The 25,026-nt window shown below is 47.2% G+C and overlaps 2 protein-coding genes across 3 annotated transcripts in view; one reads left to right on the top strand and one right to left on the bottom strand.

Moving 5' to 3' along the window:
- Positions 1 to 1,818: 1,818 nt before the first annotated feature.
- LOC125398192 (alpha-1,3-mannosyl-glycoprotein 4-beta-N-acetylglucosaminyltransferase-like protein MGAT4E) lies at positions 1,819 to 23,465 on the bottom strand. Of its 2 annotated transcripts, XM_048430820.3 has the most exons (8): positions 23,334 to 23,465; positions 19,278 to 19,386; positions 18,981 to 19,125; positions 17,770 to 17,924; positions 15,233 to 15,315; positions 8,492 to 8,620; positions 7,900 to 7,996; positions 1,819 to 3,630 (listed from the first exon to the last, which is right to left on the bottom strand). In XM_048430820.3, the coding sequence occupies exons 6-8, from the start codon at positions 8,597 to 8,599 to the stop codon at positions 2,486 to 2,488; spliced, it is 1,350 nt and encodes a 449-aa protein (XP_048286777.2). In that variant the 5' UTR covers positions 8,600 to 8,620; positions 15,233 to 15,315; positions 17,770 to 17,924; positions 18,981 to 19,125; positions 19,278 to 19,386; positions 23,334 to 23,465; the 3' UTR covers positions 1,819 to 2,485. The 2 variants fall into 2 exon arrangements, with proteins under 2 accessions (XP_048286777.2, XP_048286780.2); XM_048430823.3 differs by lacking the exons at positions 15,233 to 15,315; positions 17,770 to 17,924; positions 18,981 to 19,125; positions 19,278 to 19,386; positions 23,334 to 23,465 and adding an exon at positions 10,245 to 10,672.
- The window catches only part of Kdm5b (lysine demethylase 5B), a 64,213-nt gene continuing 61,089 nt past the window's right edge, over positions 21,903 to 25,026 (top strand). Inside the window, exon 1 of the mRNA XM_048430819.3 lies at positions 21,903 to 22,242. Within this exon, the coding sequence (XP_048286776.3) occupies positions 22,039 to 22,242 (204 nt within the window). The 5' untranslated portion in view covers positions 21,903 to 22,038. The remainder of the gene's footprint in view (positions 22,243 to 25,026) is intronic.

Here is a 25,026-nt window from a genome sequence, read left to right as displayed (position 1 = left end):
ATATGAAATTATCTTGGGCTACATAGTTCCAGGCCTGTCTGTGGTACAGAGACAGACCTTGTCTCTCCCAGAGAACAAGAGGTGGTTCTGTTGGGTCACAGAATCCAGAGGTCCCTGGATTCTCGGTAGCTGTACCCATCAGCCACGCAGATTTGTCTCCAGTCCTCAAGAATGAGGGACTATCGCCATTTCTCCAGTTTCAACTGGGCAGCGGGAACCTGTATCACTCTGATCGTGGGCTTTCTTGGCAGAAAATGGCCATGAAACATGAATGCCGTTCTTCTACAATGCCATTCCAGAAAATGGGAAGTCCCTGCTTTTGACAGAGATGCAGGCAGCACAAGGAAAGAGGTCAGCAAGGGTAACAGCTGCTCGGCTGACCTGGAGGGATCCACCAGACACAATGGAGGGCGGGAGCTTGTACTTTCATTTTGTAGCCCGGAAGCCCTACTTTTCAAGTTGACCAGGCTCAAGTTGCTGGTCCCCAAAGATACCTGAACCTCCACCCCCGTTATCAGCCACATAGCATCTCAGCCTGCGTAAGGATAAGTTGGATCATGCCCCCTGCAAGGCGTGACTGAGGACAGGTTGGGTGAGCAGGGTGTTGGGGTTTCTCAAAGTCACTGGACTGATGTTACTCAGAGGTAGAGGGGCAGGCATCAGAGGAAGGCTAGGCACTACTGGTAGCTTGATGGTGGCTGTGGTTAGGTTTCTCCAAAGCCCACCTCTTTCATATGTAGAAACCTCCCTGTGACTCTCCACCTTTGTCTGCAAGACGTAGATCACCAAGACTGGCCTCAGGCAGGACCTAGGTCACATCAATCCTGTTGGCCAGTGACATTCCAGGTAACTTCTCTCATGTGAGTATTATCTTTATCTATCTATCTATCTATCTATCTATCTATCTATCTATCTATCTATCTATCTTCTATCTATCATCTAGCTAGCTAGCATCTACTGACATATATGGCAATATACATACATACATATTTATCAGCGTTGGTATGGTGGCGCACTTCTATAATCCCAGCACCCAGGAGGTGGAGGCAAGAGATTTCAAGTTTGAGGCCTTTCTGAGCTACATAGTGAGACTTTGTCCAAAAAGGGAAAGAAAGCCAGGCAGTGGTGATGGTGCACGCCTTTAATCCCAGCACTCAGGAGGCAGAGATAGATGGATCTCTGAACCTAAGGTTAGCCTAGTCTACAGAGTGAGTTTCAAGACAGCCAAAGCTACACAGACAAACCTGTAAATGGAGACCATTTTTCGTTTCCCAGCCACCTAGACACAGAAACTATATTAATTAAACACTGTTTGCCCGATGGCTCAGATGTATTTTTAGCTAACTCTTACATCTTAAATTAACCCATTTCTATTTATCTGTGTATCGTCACAAGGCTGTGGCTTACTGGTAAGGTTCTGGTGTCTTTCTCCTTCAGCAGCTACATGGCATCTGCCTGACTCCACCTTCTTTCCTCCTCTAGCTCTGCTTGGATTTCCTGCCTTGCTATATTCTGCCCTGCCATAGGCCAAAGCAACTTCTTTATTAATCAGTAGTAATAAAATAAATTCATAGCATACAAAAGGGAATCCCACATCAGAAACCTGTCTCAAAAACTAAAAAGCAAGGGGCTGGAGAGATGGCTCAGAGGTTAAGAGCATTGACTGCTCTTCTGGAGGTCCTGAGTTCAATTCCCAGCAACCACATGGTGGCTCACAGCCATCTGTAATGAGATCTGGTGCCCTCTTCTGGCCTGCAGGCAGATACACAGACAGAATATTGTATACATAATAAATAAATAAATATTTTAAAAAAAAACTAAAAAGCAAAACAAAAAGGAAAATGAGAGAAAGAATGACAAACATTGTAAAGAATCTTTCTTGATTTCTAATTATTACTATTATTGTTATTAAGAGTCATGAACTTGATAGTGTGTGCAGAGTCTGGAGTTTGTGGTTTCCAGCATAGAATTCAGGTCACCAAACTTGTACAGCAAGAACGTCTCCTCACTGAGCCATCTTGCTGTTTCTTATGTCAGTCCCAAGGACTCCTTAGGGGCTAGGGATGACTCAATGGCAGAGTATGTGCTTAGCATGCTGGAGGCACCAGGTTCAGTCTCCAGCACTAGAACAAAGTTGGATGTGCTTTCCACACTCACGCTCTTACTACATTACTCCCCACTCCCACCTCTGTGAAGATGAAGTGTGTATATACAGCTTACACTGCTGGGGAAGATCCAAGCATCCCAGGAATGTCAGGATTCTGAGAGGGACCAAGGCTTTTCCCCAAATTTGACGAAGTTACGAAGTTACGTTTGTCAGAGTAAAACAACAACAACAAAATTCTACCTGAGTGGCTTGTTTGAATTAAAAAAGGAAGAATGTTTCCTATTCCTTTTTTCCCTGCCTACTATTCCCTTGGATTTCTCCAAAGTCATTCATATTGGCCAGAGTGAAATGGCTTCAAGCTTTTAATCATTCATACTCTCATATACCATAGCTCTGGTTGACTTCTCCGTTTAAGGCATCGCCCTCCCAGAGGTAGATATGCCTGATCATGAGACCACCGGCCTGTTTGGCATTTACCGCCAGCTTCACGCAGCTCACTTGGTACCCAACGCTTTTCAGAACGATCTGATCCATCTGCCCTTGCACAAGACGGCCCAGCAGGATAAAGTGGGTACAGTTGGGGGGCTCACCGTCAGGCTTGTAGCCTAGCTCTACTTGTCCTTTTTCGAGGATGTGCTTTCCATCCATGATGGAGCCTGTTCTTACTTGCACTCTGTGCAGGTTCGCTGGATGATTCAAAATCACTATCCAATAATTCCCTGTAGTGACATTGTAGGTCCAAAAGAAGGACTCATCCATAGTGTAGGCCTCCTGGGGGGAATGAACAGCAGAGTGCCTCATGTCCGTGAAAACAGCTCCGGGGAGGACATCAGGACTATGGGGATTTTTCTCTTGGGCTGTTAAGGTCTTGTTCTCAAAAGTGAAGTGAGCCAACCTGTGGTAGAAGAGGAAAGGTCTGCAGAGGATTGGGTTTTGCTGATCCAGGAGGATACGGAAGTGAGGGATCAGCCAGTCGAGTGGCCGCTCCTTGTGGAAGAGGAGGAGGAAACGGGCCAGGAGAGGAAGGTCCCTGTTGTGGAAAAGTTTGCCAAGAAAGCCCATATTAGAGAACTCCAGGAGCACCCATGTGTGGGGCTTCCTGTTGATCACCTTTGAGTGAATGTGGGTGACAAAATTGGGGGCACAAAAGACATCGTCCTCTATCAACAGGAAATAAGTAGAGAGCTTTGTGGCAAAGCTCATGAGGAAGGCATGATCTACATTCTGCTTGGAGTACATCTGCCCCTGAGAGAGCTCACTCTGGTCGTTATTCACAGTGAGGTAGGCATCGGATGGGGCATGGATCAATAGCAATTGCCCTGTCAAGATCTGTGAGCTGTAGAGGCTTGAAATATGGAGAACAGTTTTTCTGAGCCAGGTAGAGTCAGAATCTGCCAGGTGAACCAGCACCGTTATCCGTTTCTGCTCAGCTATGGAGGAGGCGTGGTACAGGGAGGCCAGTGTATCCAAGAGGCCACTTTGACCCTGTCGTGACACTGAGGTGATCCCCACCGTCAGCCATGCTAAGAAGAGGTAAAATAGGGACAACTGTCAACATGTGGTGGGGTGGTGAGAACGAGCGTACGGACTAGAGAAACAAGGCATGGTGAGGCATGTCTGTAATCTACCTCTAGTACTAGTGAAGCCTAGGCAGGAGGACCAGGAATTCAGTATAAGTGACATAGTACAGTGAGATCCTGTCTCAATTAAAATAAAATAAAATAAACTTAAAGTATTAGGGAATTGGGCTGGAGAAGTGGCTCATCCTCTGCTCATGCTGAGGATCCAATTGGTTCTCTGCACCCATATTAGGAGACTCACAACAGCTTATAACTTCAGCCCCAGGATCCAACACCCTCTTTTGACTTCCATGTACATCCACCCATACACACATAATAAATCTTAAAGATTTGAGAACGCGGGCTGGAGAGATGGCTCAGCGGTTAAGAGCACTGCCTGCTCTTCCAAAGGTCCTGAGTTCAATTCCCAGCAACCACATGGTGGCTCACAACCATCTGAAATAAGATCTGATGCCCTCTTCTGGCCTGCAGGCAGACACACAGACAGAATATTGTATACATGATAAATAAATAAATAAATAATTAAAAAAAAAAGATTTGAGAACGCTGTCTGGGATGTTTATTTTTTAGCTTGGCAGAGAGAATGTACATTCTTGCTACTTTTTTTTTTTTTAAAAAAAACTTTTTAAAAGATTTATTTGTTTTAAGTGCATTGGTGTTTTGCCTGCATGTATGTCTGTGTGAGGATATCAGATCCCCTGGAACTAGAGTTACAGACAGTTGTGAGTTGCCATGTGAATCTGGGTCTTCTGAAGGAGCAGTCAGTGCTCTTAACTGCTGAACCATTTCTGCAGCCCCCATTCTTGCTACTTTTACTTTTTAAAGATTTATTTATAGCCAGGCAGTAGTGGCGTGTGCCTTTAGTCCTAGCACTTGGAAGGTAGGGTTCAAGCCTGGTCTACAGAGAGAGTTCCAGGGCAACCAGAGCTACACAGAGAAATCCTGCTCAAACCCCGCCCCCCAAAATGTATTATGTATACAGTGTTCTGCCTGCATGTATGCCTGTGCACCAGATCCCATCACAAATGGCTGTGAGTCACCAGCTTGGTCCTCCTAAGTCTGGTCATTAGTCCCGAAATTTTAGTCTCATCTGCAAATTTGCTAGGCATGCAGAGTCTGTTCCAACTGGATCACTTGTATACACTTCAGGGCTGAGGGAATACTAAGCTAAGACCGCTGGAGCCTTCCGAATATTCTTTTCTAAAACAAGGTCTTAGCTAGGTGTGGTGGCGCAAGCCTTTAATCCCAGTATTCCGGAGGCAGAGGCTGGTGGGTCTCTGAATTTGAGGCCAGCCTGGGCTACAGAGTGAGTTCCAGGACAGACAGGGCTACACAAAGAAAACTTGTCTCAAAAAAGAAAAAAATAAAGACAAGATCTTTCTGTGTGTGCTCTGCTGGCCTGGAAGTCCCTGTGTTGCCTCAGATGACCTCCAGCCTGCAGCTGTCCTCCTGCCTCATCCTCCTAAGTGCTGAGGGTGCAAGTGTGTTGGCATGTCCAACCTTTTTCTGAGTCTTCTTTAAAACTTGAAGCTTGTGACTGAAGAACTTGATAAATATTAGCTTTTTGTTATGGTTATACTATAATTCTTTCTGCTTTATCCTTTTGTCCAAATCATCTTTCCAAACGGCCCTTTAATGAAGGTATATGAAGCAGGGAGCTTTCTCTAAAAGCCAGGAGCCCACTCTTGTTTTGTTCTGCTTTCCAGGTGCTAGGGACTGAGTGACAGATTTCATAAACACTGTCTTGGTTATTTTTTGTCAACACAACACAAGCTAGAGCCACATGCAAAAGGGTAACTTTTTTGTGGCTGAGATACGCAGTCTGCGAAAGCACTCAGCTGTTCAGTTTCCCAGTCCAGGGGCCTGGAGCCCAGGATTCTTACCCCAGGTCTGCCACCTCTGACTGTGGTGTTAGCTAAGTCCTTTCAGCCCCGAGTTTAGTCCTAGAACCCATGAAGCCAAAGGATTGGGCTCTCTGTTCTAAGCCCCTCATGTCTCAAATGTTCTTTAGTCCAGTGATTGGTCTTCCTAACAACAACAAACTTCATTTTTTCCCACCAGTGATTTTATCTTTTCATTTTTTTGATATTTTTTGTTTGTTTCTTTTTTGAGACAGATTCCTCTCTGTAGTCCTGGAACTAACTCTGTAGACCAGGCTGGCCTTGAACTTAGAGATTTACCTGCCTCTGCCTGGTTCTACCTACTGAGTACTGGGATTAAAGGCATGAGCCACCACTGCCTGGCTTCTTTTCATTCTTACATATTTTACTTAATCATTGAATTCCTCTACCTAAGAATGTAGACAATCTTAGCCACAACTCTTGTTTTAAATATTTTAACTAATCTCTCTTCCCTCTTATTTAAATGCTATAAAGCCTCACAGTTTCTGGGCATAGTGGTACATATGTGTCATACCAGCACCCAGGACACTGAGGCAGGAAGATCTCAAGTTCAAAGCCAGCTTGAGATACATAGTGAGGTGGAGGCCAGCCTAGGCTGCAAAGGGAGATTCCTTATTAAAAAAAAAAAAGACTGGTGGTGTTGTAGAGATGGCTTAAGAAAGCTTGATGCTGTTGCAGAATTCTGTTTTTAGCACCCAGATCAGGCAGGTCATATCTACCTGAAACTCCAGCTCCTAGGGATCCATACCTGTACCACACATACACACATACACACACACACACACACACACACACACACACACACACCACACACACACACACATACATACATACATATACTAAACACACATAAGCAAACAAAAAACAATGGTTGGCATCATGCCCCTCCAAAAAAGGTCACATAAAGTCTGCAGATGGCACAGTGGTTAAGAGTTCCTACTGCTCTGACAGAGGAGCACCCATCTGGTAGGCTTACAAACTGCCTGTAGCTGCAGCTCCAGGGTCTGATGCCCTCTTCTGGCCTCTTGTACTTGCATACATGTACACATAGCCATAGACAGAGACACATGCCTTCAATTAATTAAAAATAAAGAGCATGATACAATGGCGCATGCCTTCAATCCCAGCACTCAAGAGGCAGAGGTGGGAAGTTCTCTATGAACTCAACCTGGTCTACATGGTGAGACTCTTTCAGAATCAATAAACAAAAAAACCACATGATCATCTATCCTCCAGCTCCTCACCACCACCAAAAGCCACATAACCATCCATTCCTAGGGCATGATCAATTGCAGATTGAAATAGTAGGTTACACAATGGAGTTATGCTCCTTGTTTACCCAATGTAAACATGTATGATATTGCAGATGAGTCTATAAACAATGTAATGGTCAGAAATGTTTTGTAATATGTAGTCAACATATTGTATCCACCTACCTACTTTAAGTATTTTATATATATATGTATATATACATATATACACACACACATATATATGTATATATATATGCATGTGAATATGTGTGTGTATGTGTGTGTGGTGTGTGCTGTGGAACAATCCTTTTGTACACTGTGAATATGTGTTACTCTCATTGGCTAATAAAGAGCTGATTGGTCAATAGCTAGGCAGGAAAAGGTTGGGTGAGACTTGTGGACAGAAAGACAACACTGGGTAGAAGAGGGCAGGGGTCACCAGGAGACACACAGAGAAACAAGATGCTGTGCTGAAGAAAGGTACTGCCACATGTTAGAGTGTAGATAAGAAATATGGGTTAATTTAATTTGAAAGAGCTAGTTAGTAATAAGCCTAAGCTATTGGTCAAGCATTTATAATTGATATTAAGTTTCTGTGTGGTGTGTGATTATTTTATTCAGGAGCTAGGTAGCAGGACAGAGCTGACTGGTGGAACACAGAAAAGTCTGCCTACAGGCGAATGCACGTGCGCGCGTGTGTGCGCGTGCACGTGTGTGTGTGTGTGTGTGTGTGTGTGTGTGTGTGATGCTGGGAACTGAACTCAGGTCCTCTGGAAGAAAAGCAAGTACTCTCAGGTCCTCTGGAAGAAAAGCAAGTGCTCCTAACCATGAAAAGCAAGTGTTCCTAACCATTGAACTATCCTTCCACCCCCTGATTCCACCCATTGAAACACTACCTTGATCTGTTCTTTCTTCCTCATACCCTGATTTGTCGATGTTCAAGTGTTCCTGAACAGAGTTCTGCCTTTCCTCCTCCCGTTCTCTTCTTTCCTAGTCATCTTTCCTCGTAGGATCCTCCCCTCCCTGAGACACTCCAGCTCCCTCTCCCTGGTACTCACTCTTTCTTCTCTGGTGGATTTTTTCCAAATATTTGGAGGTGATGGTCTGCCAGTCTTCTAGGGATTTGGGCTGCTTCTTACCGCCATGCCTCATCACCTGGACCATTGACATATATATCAATCAAAATATTTCTGCTAGACTGGAGTGGTGGGGGCGCACGCCTTTAATACCAGCACTCAGGAGGCAGAGGCAGGTGGATCTCTGTGAGTTCAAGGCCAACCTGGTCTACAAGAGCGAGTTCCAGGACAGGCTCCAAAGCTACAGAGAAACCCTGTCCCGAAAAACAAAACAAAACAAAACAACAAAATATTTCTCCTAGCCTCCCATATGCCATTTCAGGGGCAGAGGTGAGATAACTCAGTCTTTCAGAGCAAGTTCAACACAGTGCCTGCCACGGGACAAGAGTCATGGCTCTGGCAGTATTTGTTTTCTCCTTTACCTTGAGAAACATGACACATAAATGTAGCTAATTCATGGAATAATGGGTAGATCCACACCCGGCTCCCAGGTGGAGAGGGGGTTAGAAGCAAAGGCCAGGTTCCTTAGGCAGCCTTCCCACTGTGCATGCCCAGTTCCCCAAAGAATAGTCACCACGTTTTGGACGTCTTCTATTTCCTCGGGCACTTTCAGGGTGATGAAGAGCCACAGCAGTACGATGGCCATAGAGGTGTTGAAGCACCGCCTGATGGAACACCACATTGCTGCTCTGGGATGTGTTTCCTGCAGCGGGAAGTCGGGGTGTCCAGCGACAGCTCCATCCTCCCTGACTCTAAGATTACTGCTGACTTACACTAGTAGGCCCTGATCTGGGAACCTGACAGAACACACAGCCTTGTTTCCCACCAAGAGAAAGACAGTCTCCTGTCCTGTGATGACATTTGATGCCTTTCTTCATACATTTGTTTGGAGTTTCAACTTTCTCAAAGTTTCCCCTGCTCAGAATGATAAGAGCTAACTGAAACATTGTTAACATGACCAGTTTGTACTAGCAAACAGATGGTCATTGTACTGTATGCATTTAAAAAAGAGTCAAAGCCGGGTGGTGATGCTCCCCTTTAATCCCAGCACTTGGGGAGGCAGAGGCAGGTGGATCTCTATGAGTTCAAGGTCAGCCTGGTCTATAAAGAGAATTCTAGGATAACTGGGGCTGTCACACAGGAAAAGCCTGTCTCAAAAAAAAATTGGTTTACAACAAAAAGTCAAACTACTAGCCAGGAGTGGGGTGGTGGTGGTGGGGTGGCAGTAGTGGTGACGGTACATGCCTTTAATTCCAACACTAAAGAAGCAGAGGCAGGCAGATCTCTGAGTTCGAGGCCAGGCTGGTCTACAAAGTGACTTCCAGGACAGCCAGGGCTACATAGACAAACCTTGTCTCTGAAGAAAAACAAAACAAAACAAAAAACAAAACACAACAAGTCAAACTATTGAAATAGCTGAGGTCAGCAGACACGGTGGCACATGCCTGTAATCCTAGCACTTGAGAGGTGGAGCCAGAAGGAGCAGGGTTCAATGTGTCCTTGGTTGTGCAGTGAGTTTAAAGCCAGCTTGGGGTATCTGAAACCCTGTCTCAAAAAACCAGAGAAATAAATATAGCTGAAATTGATGTGATGCTAAAGTCTATGTCAAATTGATACTTTACTTGTCTTTTAAGATCAAAGACTTTTAAATATACTTGGACTCGTAGGTCTTAGTGAGACAAGATCTTGTTAACACAGAGTAAGTTAGGTGAGTTTGGAGTTATTGGAAAACAGGCCAGCTCAGGCTCAAAAGTGCCTGCATCCAGCCCTCTTGTGTATCTTTTCTGATTGATCCTAGACTATCAGAAGAAAGGATTCAGATGCCTTGTCACCTGAGCTCAATTATTGTCCTACATACTCAGGACACAAAAAAAGAAACTGTAGCCAAGTGATTTCTATGCCCCAGAGGCCACAAGATTCTCCAGTCTCTTTCATTTCAGAGATATCTCCCAGCTTAGTGGGGTTTAACTTTTTTAATTAATTGAATAGTTAATTCATTAGTATTATTCTTTCACTCATTTTTTTTTTGGCCTTTAGCAGCTGAGCCATCTCTCCAGCCCCAATGTGTGTCTGTATCTGTCCTTATGTAAGTGCAGTACCCGTGGATGCCAGAAGAGGGTGCTGGGATCCACCTAGAACTGGAGCTGTAGGTGGTGTGAGCTGCCTACTCTGGGTACTAGGAACTGCACTCAGGTTCTCTGCAAATGGCATCACATGCTCTTGAGGGCTGAGCCCTCCCTCCACCCACTGAGGGTTTTTTTTTATAATAGTTATATAAAAAATACTTATTAATAATAATAAAGTTTATAGGTAACACTTTTTCTTACCTGTTTTCGTTAAGACTTTTGGCACATGGGTGATTCACGTATGAATTTCCATGTAAGAGACCCAGATGGTTCAGGCTTCTCTAGACCATAAACTCATGGACAAGTATACTTAATGAAAAGGCTAAGTAATTACAGCTAAAAGGTTTCACCACAATAGACATAGCTCAGTTCCCTTCTGCCCTTCCCGGGACATTGTTAGGCGGCACGGAACTCTGTTCTTGTTCAGCCTTCTCAGGTCAACAGTCTTCTGGGAAAGGCAGGACAAAGACTGAGAGGAACCAGAGGGCTGTCACTCTAGCAGTTAGGGACAGTGGTCTGAGGTCTCTGAGGTTTCCTCCCCTTAAGCTCAGCTCCCTCTGTGATGTGACCATTGTGTCTCCAGCACCCCTGCATAGCATCAGAGGAGCACAGGTAAGCACACTTACCTGTGATGAGTGTGTGCTTCATAATCCCCATCTAGTAATTATTATTTTTAGAAGTATTTATTTAGCTTTATTTTATGTGTATTTGGTATGAAGGTGTCAGATTCCCTGGAACTGGAGTTATAGACAGTTTTGAGCTGCCGTGCTGGGAATTGAACCTCAGTCATCTGGGAAAGCAGTCAATGCCCTTACCCACTGAGCCATCTCTTCAGTCCCTTAAAACCAGCAACTGTTCTGTGTCTTTTTTTTTTCTCAAGACAGTTTCTCTGTAGCTTTGGAGCCTGTCCTGGAACTAGCTGTTGTAGACCAGGCTGGCCTCGAACTCACAGAGATTCGCCTGCTTCTGCCTCCCAAGTGCTGGGATTAAAGGCATGCACCACCACCCCTTGGCCTGTTTTGTATTTTTTTTTTGTCTGAATTTTGAAGCTGAACAGCTTTGTATATTTTAACAAAGGGAATAAATGTAGAGAACCACCAAGCCTGCCCATCCCAAACTGCTTCCCTGCAACTCTGTCCAGTCTCTCCTGGCCTCATCATTTCCCTGGCCCCCTACTCCCTTTCACAGCCTGATGTTGTCACCCTGCATGTCACCTTGTCTCTTTTGCATGACACTTCTCCCTCTCTACTCCCGGAAAAGCAGGCCTGTTTTCTTCCTGTGGAAGGAGAGTCAAAAAAGAAAATATCTATCCCCCCCACCCTCGTTGAACTCATGTGTTGAGTTCTATCCCGCTTCTCTGAAATGCTACACAGCAAGTCTTTGACAGTGTGGGCTTTAGACCACCTCGTGTTCTTTCTCACCATACCTGGAGTTCCTGTCATCCTGACACCCCGCTTTCCCACTGACCATTCCTGCTCAGCTTTCTCCCCTGGCTCATCCGTTCCCTAGTCCATCAATGCTCATGGTCTCAAAGCTTTCTCTCCTCCACATTCTCTCTGGCTAACCCCAGACCTGTGTGTGTGTGTGTGTGTGTGTGTGTGTGTGTTGTGTGTGTGTGTGTGTTTCCTTGTAAAACCCACCCAACTGAGCTCCAGGTCACCTATTTAAAGTCTGGGCTTGAATACAAAATACAAAACCAGATCTCTCTCTTCTACCATTTCCTCATTCTCTCCATCACAGCAACCTACACCATCACCTTTTACACAAACTGCTAGAGGGCAGGGATACAAGGGCTTCCTGGATGCCTTTGTCTTCTCTGTGCTGCAGTCTGTTTTCACCTAGAATATGACCCATGACCCCTTTTGAAGGTCAGCTAGGACTGTGGTTAGTAGTTGTCTGTCTGGCCCGTACAGTCCCAAGCCTGCACCCTGTTCTCCTGCAGTCCAGCCTCTACTCCCTAGTCACCTTTATATTTTATCTATCTATCTATCTATCTATCTATCTATCTATCTATCTATCTATCTATCATCTATCCTGGGTTTTTTTGGAGACAGGGTTTCTCTGTGTAACAGAGATCTGCCTCCTTCTGCCTCCTGAGTGCTGGGATTAAAGGCCTTTGCTACCACCATCCCACTTTTTTGAGACAAGGTTTCTCTGTGTAGCCTTGGCCGTTCAGGAACTTGCTTTGTAGGCCAGGCTTGCCTTGAACTCAAAAGAGATTCACCTGCCTCTGCCTTCAAGTGCTGGGTTTAAAAGCCTGTACAGGCGCCACCACCCAGCCATGAGACACCTTTTAAAATTACAAACCAAATTGGGTGTGGTGACGCATGCCTTTAATCCCAGCACTTGGGAGGCAGAGGAAGGTGAATCTCTATGAATTTGATGCCAGCCTGGTCAACATACAGAGTTCCAGGACAATCGGGGCACACAGTGAGACCTTATCTCAAAACAAATCAAAGTGCAAACAAACAAAAACCCCAAACAAACAAAACAACTACCCCCCAACCAGAAATTAGAAATCAAGGTTCTGGAGAGAGGGCTCAATAGTTAAGATCACTTGCTGGTCTCCAAAGAACCCAGGTCTGAGTCAGATAAATCTACATGGTGGCTCACAACAGTCTGAAACTCCAGTCCCAGGGGAGCTGATGCTCTTCTCTGACCTCCACATGCATCAGACATGCATGTGGCATACATACATACATACATATATACATACAAACACGTAGGCAGAAAACTTATATACATAAGATACTTTTAAAAAATTAAAATTATCAATAAAATCTAGTAAAGTGGCATGTATCTGTGATCCCAGCACTCAGGAGTCTAAGGTGGGAGCATTGTGAGTTAAGATCCAACATGAACTACATAAAAAAATCCTATCAAAAAGAAAAAAGAAAAAAAAAGAAGCAGGCTTTTAACCATGCACACCTTTAATTTCAGCACTTGGGAGACAGAGGCAGATGGATCTCTGTGAGTTCAGGGACAGCCTGGCCTACAGAGTGAGTTCCAGGACAGTCAGTGCTACACAGTGAAAATTTGTCTCAAAAATAACATAAATAAATAAATGGAAACATAAAAATAAAAATTCTAAATCAAGTGAGATACCTCTTCTGCTTGCCATCCTCTGGTGGCCTCTCACTGCAAATAAGTTTCAACTCCTGATTATGGCCTACTTGTGAGGTTTCTCTCTAGACTTCTATACAGGCTTGTTTTCTTGGAGGATGTCCTGTAAGGCATACTGGACTCTTTTTAGGTTTTTTTGAGACAAGGTTTCTCTGTAGCTTTGGTGTCTGTCCTGGAACTAGCTCTTGTAGACCAGGCTGGCCTCGAACTCACAGAGATCTGCCCGCCTTTGCCTCCCGAGTGCTGGGATTAAGGGCATTTTCCACAACCGGCGGCATATTGAACTCTTGAGTCAGGGTCTTTGCACATGTTGTTCCTTTTTTTTTTTTAATCTAATGCTTATTTTTATTTCATGTGCATTGGTGTTTTTGCCTGCCTGTACCGTCTGTTTGTATGAAGGCACCAGATCCCCTGGAACTGCCCTGTGGGGGCTGGAATTGAACCTGCAGTCAGTGCTCTTAACCACGGAGCCATCTCTCCAACACTGCACATGTTATTCTTTTAGAACACTTCTCTGTAGATTTACCCCAGAGCTGCCCCTTCCCTGTGACTGAACTCAGACGTTCTCTTTGATGCCTTGAGTTACTGGTTGGAAAGCCTCACGCCACCATTTTCACCTTTCTGCCTACCTACTGGATAATGTTATTTTTTTCCTGAGCATTTTGCTACCAGAAACAATCTTGGTTGTTTTTTGTTTGTTTGTTTGTTTGTTTGTTTTTCTCGAGACAGGGTTTCTCTGTAGCTTTGGAGCCTTGTCCTGGAACTAGCTGTTGTTCCAGGTTGGCCTTGAAATGACAGAGATCCGCCTGCCTTTGCCTCTAGGCTTAAAGGCGTGCGCCACCGCCGCCCGGCACAATCTAGGCTGCTGTGTTTACTGTCTGTCACAGTTTGCTAGCCTAGAATTCTAAACTTCAGAAGGGCAGCCACTTCGTTTTATTTGGTACTATGTCTCCAACATTTTGCAGAGTACCTGGCCCTGAGAACCATATTCAACAAGTCTTTACTAGCTCATGGGTTATGGGAGAACCGTGATAGTTGACAAAAGTTCACCAGGAAACACTCTGGTAGATGCTAAGGGCATAGTAGTGCCACGAGGCCAGAGAAGGGCTATATGTATAGAAGGGTTAAATCACAGATTATGGGCTCAGACAAACTAGGCTAGAATCTACTTCTGTTCAACTTGTTTGTGTGACCTTGGCCAAATGACTCAGTCTTTCTGAAGCCGAGCTCCTCCTCTATCAACAGAAGATGACAGCTGACTACTCTCAAGTGCCTACGGCTTCTTTTGTTGTTTAAGAAGGGATCTCATGCAGTCCTTGCTGGATTTCACTTTACCCAGTAGCTCAGGCTGCCTTTAGACCTCTTACACTTTTGGCAGCCCGTGACCTTCTGTAGCTGCAGTTCCAGTGGCTCTAATGCTCTCTATCTGCCACACAATGTTTACTGGAACTATATGTCCTGGGTAAGGACTTGAATTTGGCTGAAGTCAGAATTCCCCTCTAGTCCTGGGCAGGTGAACCATGTCTGCAGGTTAGGGATGGTGAGGAACATGCCCTTCTTACTTCCTCCCAGGTGCTTCAGTCCATGCTCCCTTGACAATCAGTGTTTCGTTGGGGACCGTGGGAACTCATCAGTCCACTTTCATCTGTGGGGTGGAGAGGGCTGGTGTGCCACCCAGGGAACCATCTGACCACGGTGCTTGAAAAAGTGAGTTGAGTCTGAATACTTAAAAAACCAGGAGAGCTCAAGTTAGCTGGGCTAAATTTAATCGCAGGCAGAGGTAGGTAGATCTCTCTGAGTTCAAGGCTGACTTTGTCTTCACTGGGAATTCCAGGTCAGCCAGGGCTATATAGTAAGCCCCTGGATAAAAGGATGAGTCCAAGCAAAAGAAACAAACAAAAACCAGTGTGGTGGTACACGTCTGTAATCCTAGCACTTAGAGGTAGAGGCAAGAGGACTAAGAATTCAAAGTTATCCTTGAGTATGTATTGAGTCCAAAGCCAGCCCAGGGTACCAGAACAGCTTGTCTCAGCAGCCCCAAACAAAACAAAAAGTTAAGAACTTACAGACACATCCTGGACTTTGCTTGGCACTTATTTTATATAAGGTGTTAAAGACGGAACACAGAGTGGTTTCTAGGTTTGACGGGCTGTGGACAAACGTAGAAGGAAAATGAGTAGATGAAGGCAGACGACTGAATAAATCAACAGCAAAACACAAGCAGAGGAGCCAAGATATGATTATTTGTTTTCTACATCATGTAGACAGTGTGTTCTTGGGGACAGAGAGGAGACATGGGGGAGAAAGGGGCAGTGGCCAAAATTAAGGATTAGTTAGGTATTTGAGGAAGATTTGCTATTGGTAATTCCTAAGGGCTCTCTAGAGAAAGAAAACCAACAGGATATGTGGCTGGCTATATATCCATATAATACACATATATTTATATCACATGGCTATATCTATATATCAAGAGGGAGACCGATTTTAAGGAATTGGTTTAAACAATACACATTAATCACAATTCTGGAAGCTACAAGTCCAAGGTCAAGATGCTAGGAGCCCCCCTCCCCCGAGGTCTCATCCAGGCTTGTGGCTGGTGGCCTTCCAGCATCTGCACCTGCTCTCGCTCATGTACCTTGGTACATCTTTTTGAAAGCTGTCAAACAGTAGAAAAAAAGAAACTAGCCTTAGAGTAGTCTTTTCTCAATCATTGTCCATTATGGGTTATGAAAATCAACTTCATAAGGCTCAACCAGCATATGCTGTGAAACTTTTGGTAACTCTGTAAATAAAACACTGGAGCGAACTGCCAAAGTTTGAAGTCGCTGCAGCTTACAAGGAAGTTGTAGGACCCAGACAGAGGGGAAAGGCGCAGCTGGTGGGAGATCTGAGGTAAGGCCCCTGTGTCTGATTGTAGCTTCCAGAGCTCAGCCTGGCATTTGGGGAGGATCAAAGGAGGGCCAGGCACTGAGACTGCCATTCTTATCCTTGTTCTGCAATTGTTATCAGTGTGATCTTGGCTGATTAATCTGAGTCTCAGGTCCTCTGGGAAATATGGCAGCAATAGCACCTCCTTCACAGGGCAGGTCCTCTGGGAAATATGGCAGCAATAGCACCTCCTTCACAGGGCTGGTGTGTCTAGTAGGCTATGAACGACTCCTGGCTAGTGACCCCGATTTTTGTTTTGTTTTGTTTTGTTTATGCATCAGTTGTTCATGCCAGGGAAGAAAGGTGAGGAAAAGCCTCCTTTTGTACTTAGGAAGTTGTGCTTGCTCAACATATAGTGTGATTGATTTAGTTGGATACGGTAGATGTAGTGGTGCTCTGGAAAGTTCCATCAAGTTATATCCCAGATAGAGAATTCCAAACATCTGTGCTATCTGAGGAACAGGACGAGCTAGTGGAGTCCTCAGCTCAGAGACCTGAGTTGGAGTGCTGGTGGACCAACAGGGACTATGGCTTTCTCTCGTCCTCCAGGGGCATAAGAGTGTTCCTTGGCCCCAGAACTAAGGGAGGCTGAGTTTGAGGTCAGTCTGGGTTATATTGTGAATTTGAGGCCATTCTGAGTATGCGTAGCAAGACCTGTCTCAAAAACAAAATATAAAATTATTAAATATGGGCTGGAGAGATGACTCAGTGATAAAGAGCACTGGCTGCTCTTCCAGAGGTCCTGAGTTCAATTCCCAGCACCCACATGGTGGCTCACAACCATCTGCAATAAGATCTGGAACCCTCTTCCGGAGTACAAGCATAAATGCAGGCAGACCACTGTATGTATAATGAATAAATAAATCTTAAAAAAATTTATCGTTCCTTGAGAGTCTCAGGCCTCTCTAAAGTGGCCTAACCGGAATGGGAAGAAACGCCCTGAAGCCCAAGCCTTGGTGTGGGTTACTCTGCCCCTCCCAGCCCCTGTGGGTAGGGCTAGCACTATCGTGGGAACATTCCACTTGAGATCCGCACAAGGGTCTAGTTCTTTGGGCTTACACCCAGGTAAACCGAAGGTGTAAGCTTTTGGATCCCAGTCGAGCTGATTCAGCAGATTCCAAGGGTGGTGAGGGTTTGGGATAGTTGTTCTGGTGTAGTGCTTGTCTAGGAGAGATCTTCCCCTCCCGTGGTGTGTGTGTGTGTGTGTATGCGCGCGCGCGCGCGATGAGAAATGTGCAAGACGAAGCAATGGTATCTAGTTAAAAGATGCCTCCCCAAGACCAGACCAACTTTCTAAGTACCCAGCCCATAATGAGAGCCTTTATCATGGTGTCAGCTGGGGGTGGGGACCCAAAGATTACAGTTATCCCACAGAGAAGGCCTTGCATCTGAGGAGGAGGGACACCGAGCACAGTGGAATTAAGCAGGCCAGGGGAGGGGGAGGATGCTTTAATCTCATTTTATTCGCCCACTGCGTGGGCTGTCTCAAGACTCCACCACCGCGACTCCTTCCTGTGCACAAGCAGATTCTTCTCCGCGTCCAGCCCAAAGCTTCCTCCTCAGCCAATTGGAGCCGCATAAACTCAAGGCCACCCCCCCCCCCTTTTAACAAATATTTGTGGAGCAACTCCCACGTGCCTGGTACTGACTTTTCCCCTTCCCTCTAGCGACTTACCAAGGGGTGGGGCAACGTGCTGAGGAGGCGGCCGGGACTACTGTGGGAAACTGATGTCAAGCTAGAAACCAGCGATAAAGAGTAGCAACAAGACGTTGTGGAAAGACAAAACAAGTTAACGCAGAGGGACATTCCATGGTTGCCTCAGGGGACACCTGAAACCAAATTTTTCAGAGCACGAAAGGAGGTGCTGAGTTCAGATGTTGGCACTGAACCGGAGATGAGAAACTGAGATGGTGCACATGGCGGAAATTTGGGAAAACGGGAGAGGGGGGCGGGGTGGTGGTAGACCGAACCGAGGCCGGGGTCGAAGGGAGGTGCACGGACAACACCGGAGCCCCGTCGAGGGGACAGCCGCGCGGAGGGGGTGGGGTGCGGGACCGACACGTGCGCTACGTGCTGCGCCGGCTGCCGCCCCCTCCCGGGCAGCTGGGGAGCCAGGCCTGCCCCCCTCATCCGTGGCTCAGACCCCGAGCAAGGGGTGGGGGTGGGGGCGACGGAGAGCGAGAGGAAAGTCTCTTCTCGCGTTTGGAACCCAGAAGCCTGGTCTCTCCTGCCCGGCGGCCGGAAGGAGCAAGGCCAGCGCCCCTTAGACCAGCAAGCGAATTTAGGGCACAGGCTGAACTCTTGGGGTGCAGGCCGGGGGTGGGACTCAACCCGCTGGAGGAGCGTGAGAGCTGACGTCTGAGTGGGCCGGATGAAGACATCGATCCCTACAGATGTATCTAAAGGCTCTCCAGCACTCATGGGGTGCTTTGGGGGACGGAGTCCGGGGCGGAGGCGGAGTGTTGTCCAAGAGTAAGGAGGGGGGGTTCTTGGAGACGTGGCACTCGGAGCGGGCTCGGTTCTCCTCGGGCCGCCGGGACTGCAAGCCCCGCTTTCCCCCCCGGGAACCTGGCGCTGCGGCTCCGCCCAGCCCTCGCTCCCAGCCGTCTGGGAAGAGGAAAGCCGGCACCTCCAGGCCGGGGTTAGCCACGGCCGGCCTCTGAGACGTCCAGCCGGCCTCACACTAGACAATGCGGAGCGGGCCCCGCCCCCGGAGGCTGGTGCGGCTCGGGCCGCGGCCAATCATCGCCTGTGGCTAGGCTCTTTAAAAAAAGAAGAGCCGGCCGCGGTGTGGCTGTCAGCTGGAGAGGGATCCCTCCGCCCATGTAAACACACATCATAAAGGGCAAGGGGAAGCGTCTTCGGTGGGGCGGGGGAGCTGGTACCTTAGTGGAGATCCTTCTCAGTCCCTAGGGTTCTCTTTAATAGCTTGGCAGCCGCCCGCTCCCTCGGCGTCTGTTTGGGTCGGTGCGGAGCCAAACAGTTGCTGCTTGTAGCAACTGAGCAGTAGTATCTCATCATTTAGGATCACTGCCGGAAATGGAGGAAGTAGGATTAGCAGACCTTGAAAGTTGGGAGAGAGATGTAACCCATAGATGACAACTGAGATTTTTTCCCCCTAAACTCGTGCCCTCCAGTTGCATACCCACAATTCATGTACGTCTAGAAGTCTCACAACCTACCTAATTTGTAGAATGCCAACGTCAAAGGTACTGCGTTCTCCTAAGGCAGAGAACTTGACAGGAAATCAACTCCAGGAGGAATCTCAAACTCAGGCACACATATAATATCCTGGGTCAAGAACGACAATAAAAGATTTCCCTCAGTCAACATGTCATCTAACACCCCAGTCCTTGGGAATGGGGTCAACCTGGGTTACATTGTGAATTCCAGGCCAGCTTTGGTTATAAGTATGCAATCCTGTCTTGTTCCTCAATACACTATCAAGAAAAAAAAAATCAGTAAGGGTAAAAAAATATGGCAGACTGGGTGGGGTGACACATGCCTTTAATTCTAGCACCTCTAAACTCCAAGTCAGTCTGATCTATGTGAGTTTTAGGCTAACCAGAGATACTTAGTGAAATCTTGACTCAAAAAAAAAAAAAAGGCAAATTCTTATACCTAGGTTTTCCCACAGTTTTGTAACCTACTGTATCACCTTATCTTATAATGAAGATATTTTTTTTTTCCTGAGTAGGTTAACTGTCTCTTTGGGTTCCATCCTATTTACAGAATGAGGGAGCAGGAAAAGGCCTAGTCAGGCTTTGAAGCCCTAGGGAGTTATGGAGAGGTCTCTTTCTCCAGGAGTCACTGAATGTTTTGGAGGTTGTGGACCTCTGGGAAGTTTATTAAAGAATGAGACTTTCCCCCTCTTCATTGATATAAAAATATATTTTTCGAGACAGGTTTCTCTGTGTAGCCTTGGCAGTCTTGAAACTTGCTCTGTAGACCAGTCTGGCCGTGAACTCACAGAGTTTCTTCTGCCTCTGCCTCCCAAGTGCTAGGATTATAGGTGTGTGTCACTACTGTCCGTCTATTTTTTATATTTTAAAAGTATCTTTAAATTGTGTGTGTGCTGCCTGTAGAGGCCAAAAGAAGGCATCAGACCCCTTGAAGTTGGAGAGGCAATTGTGAGCTGATAGACACTGAATCTGGAAACTGAATTTATGTTCTCTCAGGCAGGAGCAAAATGTCCTTAACCCGCTGAGCCATCCCTCCAGCCTCCTTGTTTTTTGATGCAAGTTCTCATTATGTAGATCTGGCTGGCCTGGAACTCAGTGTAGGGCAGGTTGGCTTTAGCCTCCCAAGTGTTGGGATTAAAGGTGTGTGCTATCACATCTAGCTTTTCTGTTTTAAATTGAGGAAGCATAGCCTGTGTGTGACAGGCTACATCTGTAATCCCAGCACCTGTAGAGCCAGGAAGATCTGGAGATCAAAGTCATCCTCTGCTACATAGAGTTTCAGGCCAGCCTGGGCTACATGAGTCTTACTAAAAACTAAACCCTGAGGCTAAGAGAGATATCCTTCCTCCAGGTTGTTCTAAAGGGAGGGCTGGAGGCTGTGATACTTCTTCCATGAGTTTGGCTGCTTTCTGGATTAAAGAAAACATTTCAGTGTTCACGTTCTACTTAGGGTCTTCTTTTGAATTCCATGGCTCACTTTGAAACACTGGGCTCATCCCTCAGTACTGACTCTCTTTCCTCCAGAGCTTGTTGTACCTTTCGACTTGTGGGAACCCTGCTATCTGTGCGTACCAGTCACATCTCAAACTCAACCTGTTTCGGTGTGAATACATTTTCTCTAGAATGGTTGTGCATGGGGTGATCTGGATGATTGTCCAGCAATGCCAATTGGCCAGTATCTACTGAGGCAGGTGTGCCAGACCCTTAGTATGGCATCCTGTGATTCCTTCCTAGTCTAATTTTTATTTCCTGCAGTTTTATCCTTTCTTTCTTTCCCTTAATTTCCTTTTTTTCATTTTGGTTTTTCCAGACAGGGTTTCTCTGTGTAGTCGTGGCTGTCCTGGAACTCTATCCGTAGACCAGGCGGTCTTGAACTCACAGAGATGCGCCTTTGCCTCCCAAATGCTGGGATTAAAGTTGTGTGCTACCAGGCGCATCCTTCCTTTTTAATCAATAGCACTGCAGATTTTTAAGCCCCATTATTCCTTGACTGGATTATTTCAAGATATTTTTTGTTTTGGTTTATTTGTTTTTTTCGAGACAAGGTTTCTCTGTAGCTTTGGTGCCTGTCCTGGAACTAGCTCTTGTAGGCTATAGACGATTTCTGTGCAACACCCCCATTTTCCAATAAATAGTTTGATCTGTTGGGTTTTGGCACATGCTTAAGCTACCTCACACGCTAAACAAATGCGCAAAGCACTTAACACAGTATCTAGGATAAGCAAATGTTCAAAGTATTTTTACAATCCTTATTACTGTTGTTTGTATATGTCCTCGCTGCTCTTGTGTTCAAGCTGTTTTCTCTACCTAGAGAATTTTCCTCCAGTTTTTACTATGTAAATCCTCGGTGGCAAAAAGTATATGGCGTGATTGAATGATCGATTATAGATCTGATCTCTCTACTAGATCGCTAACTTCTTGAGAGCAAGAATTCGGAAAACTTCAGTGGTCAACGAACCATAAAGGTTAAAACCCATCCCAGGCGGAAGGCCCCAGCCCCTCCCGGTTAGGGGGCGGGGTGGGACCTGGCTCCGAGTGGCAGTAGGGACTTTTTTCCTTGCCGTGGCGGCGGAGGCGCACGGCGTGGTGTAGCGGCAAGACGTCGTCGGAGGAAGGCTGAAAAAGCCCTAGGTGCTGCCGTTGCTAGTAGAAGTCGGACTTGTCTCCGGAGCTGCGCGTCTGTACGGGTCTCGGACGGAGCGGAGCTTGCTACCGCGGTCGCGGAGCCTGCCCCGTGCTCGCCCCTGCCGACGTCGCAGTGATGGAGCCGGCCACCGTGCTGCCCCCAGGCGCGCGTCCGGCGCTACCCCTCGGGGGTCCGGGCCCGCTGGGCGAGTTCCTGCCTCCCCCCGAGTGTCCGGTCTTCGAGCCCAGCTGGGAAGAGTTCGCGGACCCCTTCGCTTTCATCCACAAGATCCGGCCCATAGCCGAGCAGACTGGGATCTGTAAGGTGCGGCCGCCGCCGGTGAGTCAGCCAGCACCCCGGATCCTGCTCGCGGCTGGGGGAGGGAGTGAGGACGCGCGGCCGGGGAGGCCCGAGGCGCGGGGGCGGGGAACGGGGAGCGGTCGCCCCGAGGGGCCCGGTCAAGTTTGGGGTCCCTCAGTGGGTGGGAGTTGCGGCGGCGGGAGGAAGCGCGGGGGCTCGTCCGGGTGGGATGCGGGCTGTGAGCACAGCGGGCTCTGGCAGCGCGGCCCGAGGACCGGGACAGTGCGGCTCCGGGGGCTGGTGCGCCTCACGGCCGGGCAGCGGTGCGGGCTGGAGTGGTGGCAGCCGCCGGGGTGGCTGCCGGGGAGTACCCCCGAGCCCGACTGAGGCGCGGACGTGGAGGCAGGACTCTGGGCCCGCACGGCTCGGTGGCTGGTCCTCGCCTCCTCCCTGGGGTGCGGGGGTGTGTGATGGGTGGGGGTGGGGGACTTGCGAGTTGTCGTGTGAGGAGGAAAGTTTTCAATATGGCGGCGGGAGCCCCTGGTCCTTTGTGTGGTGGCGGCGTCGGCCGGGAGCTGCCCTCACCTGAGCGCCCCACCCTCCGTACCCGGGTCCCCCACCACCACCTGGTCCCTCGGCCTCCCGGAGTCCCCGGGCCGGACTGGGGCAGGGGGCGGCCCGCGCCACTGGGGGAGGGGAGGAGCCGCGGGTCCGGCCTGGAGCGACTGGGTGGCTGGGGGCACAAGTGTCGTGGGGGGGTACTTCGGGGACTGTGGGGCGGGACAGCGGTGCCCCGATGCTCGCCCGCCCGCCCTGGTGGGCGCTCCCACACGGCCTTCGGGCCGGACGGCGCTGCTCCCGGGGGAGGCCTGGCTGGGGCTGAGGGCAAGATGCACCGTGTTTGTAGGAGAGATGTCAGACGAGGTCCCCAGCCTTCCCTACTCGGCCCATCAGTGGGGGCTCTGGCGCCTCGAGCTTGGGGGGCTGTGAGGGGTGGGGTGTCCCCAAAGCCAGCCCTAACGGCTGCAACGTCCGCCAAGAGCCCGGCCCACTCTTTGCCTGTCGTCTCCCCCCCCCCCCCCCAGTAGCCGGAACTGGATGCGCTGCGACACCCCAGGTTTTTCGCCTACCTTTTGGGATGGCCCGAGTCTGAGTTGGCCTAAACGACCGTTGGACCGGCCGGGACGGTTGGAGAGGTTTAACTGCCTTGTCTACCGTTGTAAGAATTTTCTATCTCCACTGCTCGCACACAAGTGGAGGAAGACCCCCCCCCCCTTTTTACCTCTTTCTTCCTTAAACTTGCTCTTTGTAATGGCATTTTGAATTGCGGGATTGTGTACGTAATCAATCATTCTGTTCTAGAAAAGCTAGAATAAGCCTTATCTTTCTATCACCCCCCCACCAGAAAAAAAACCACACACACCATATTTTAGTTTAGTTTCTCTTGGACAACTTTTCAAACAGAAATGAAATAGGTGGCTCAGAAAATAACTGGCCAGGTCAGCTAGTGTGGAGGAAATGTTTGGTGAAAGTGGACAGGGACGATTATTGTTTCTTAAGGGAAGGTACATTTCTTTTACTGTAGAGGCCTGCAGAAGTTACACCCTGGGCTGGTTAGCACTAAGGTTTTAATTTTGAAGAATAGATCATGCTTGCTCTAAACCTTGAGCGATGTAGCTTTATGTTAATGTGATGAATGTGAATATTGGACGTTTTCATTGATAGGATGTTATCCAGACATTAGCAAACTTGACTAAGTTACTAGAAACCAAAATGTGAGAGGAGCTAGGTTCCTTTGAGCTGTCCTCCATGTTGGCATTGTGGCATCCAGGGCTGGGGTAAGTCCTTTCTCTTGCCTTCTTTGCCTTCATAGAGCTGTCTTCGAAAAATAGTGTTGCTCTGCTTAGGTCTGGCTACCCATTTCTCATCTGGGTGAGCAGATTAATGGCAATCTTTAGGATTTGTGCGTTTGTTTTGCTTTTTCCCATTCTGAATGTCACACATGATAGCCACCATTTTGTATTGAGAATACTGTGTAGTAGAGCCTGAGAGGAGAGGGGTAAAGAGGAGAAATGATCTACAGACACAACTAGTGCTGTTTGGAGCCCTCCTTTGTGTGCAGGGGACTTGCTCCTCCTTTGTTTAACAAACTCCTGTGCCAATGTAGAAGAGTTGGCCAGCGTTTGCTGTTGATAGAACCACCAGAGAGAAGATCCAGAAGTTGTAGCTCTTGAACAGAGGGGTCCTGGAACAAAGGCTTCTTAAGAGATGTAAACAGTCTTTGTTTAGGGAATGTTTTGTGGTAGAAAAGCTGAGAACAAGTGTTTTCATATAGTTGAAATATGGCAACAAAATAAACCCTTAAGAAATAGGAAATCTTTTCTATAGTGGTAACTTTATAATGCCTGTCTCTAGACGATTTCTGTTGAGTTTCTGGAAATCTAGTGGCTAAATTGAAGGTATTTGGAGAGTGTGGTCTACTTTTAGTACGTAAGGGGAAGAATTAAAAAACCGTATCTATTTCATTTTGTTCTTAGCTCTTATCTGTTATTTATGGTACTTAGCTTTGGTTTGTACATTTTTTTTTTCAGTGAGAGTCTTAGACTGCTTGGTTTGTGAAAACTTAGAATGTTTATATTTTGTGTGAGTGCATAAAAGTTGACAAAAATTTGTGAAAATGTAATAAGGTAAATGTGATAATTTTATGAGTCGAGACTCTGCAAACCTCATTTAAAATAAAGACAGTAATAAACCTTAATTCAAAGCTATCAAGCTTATTTCCAGAAGTGATATTTAAAAATTAAAATGGGTTTTACTTCTCTT

This window comes from Myodes glareolus, chromosome 5, assembly GCF_982192425.1.
Source record: "Myodes glareolus chromosome 5, mMyoGla1.1, whole genome shotgun sequence".
Taxonomy (NCBI): domain Eukaryota; kingdom Metazoa; phylum Chordata; class Mammalia; order Rodentia; family Cricetidae; genus Myodes; species Myodes glareolus.
This window is presented reverse-complemented; position numbering and strand designations above follow the sequence as displayed.

What these genes read in the sequence shown, in the direction of transcription:
- LOC125398192 (XM_048430820.3), bottom strand. Translation starts at nt 8,599, where the DNA reads ATGTGGTGTTCCATCAGGCGGTGCTTCAACACCTCTATGGCCATCGTA. An exon ending in TAGAAGACGTCCAAAACGTG is followed by an intron (nt 7,997 to 8,491) that starts GTGACTATTCTT and finishes TCAATGGTCCAG; the next exon opens with GTGATGAGGCATGGCGGTAA. An exon ending in AATCCACCAGAGAAGAAAGA is followed by an intron (nt 3,631 to 7,899) that starts GTGAGTACCAGG and finishes ACCTCTTCTTAG; the next exon opens with CATGGCTGACGGTGGGGATC.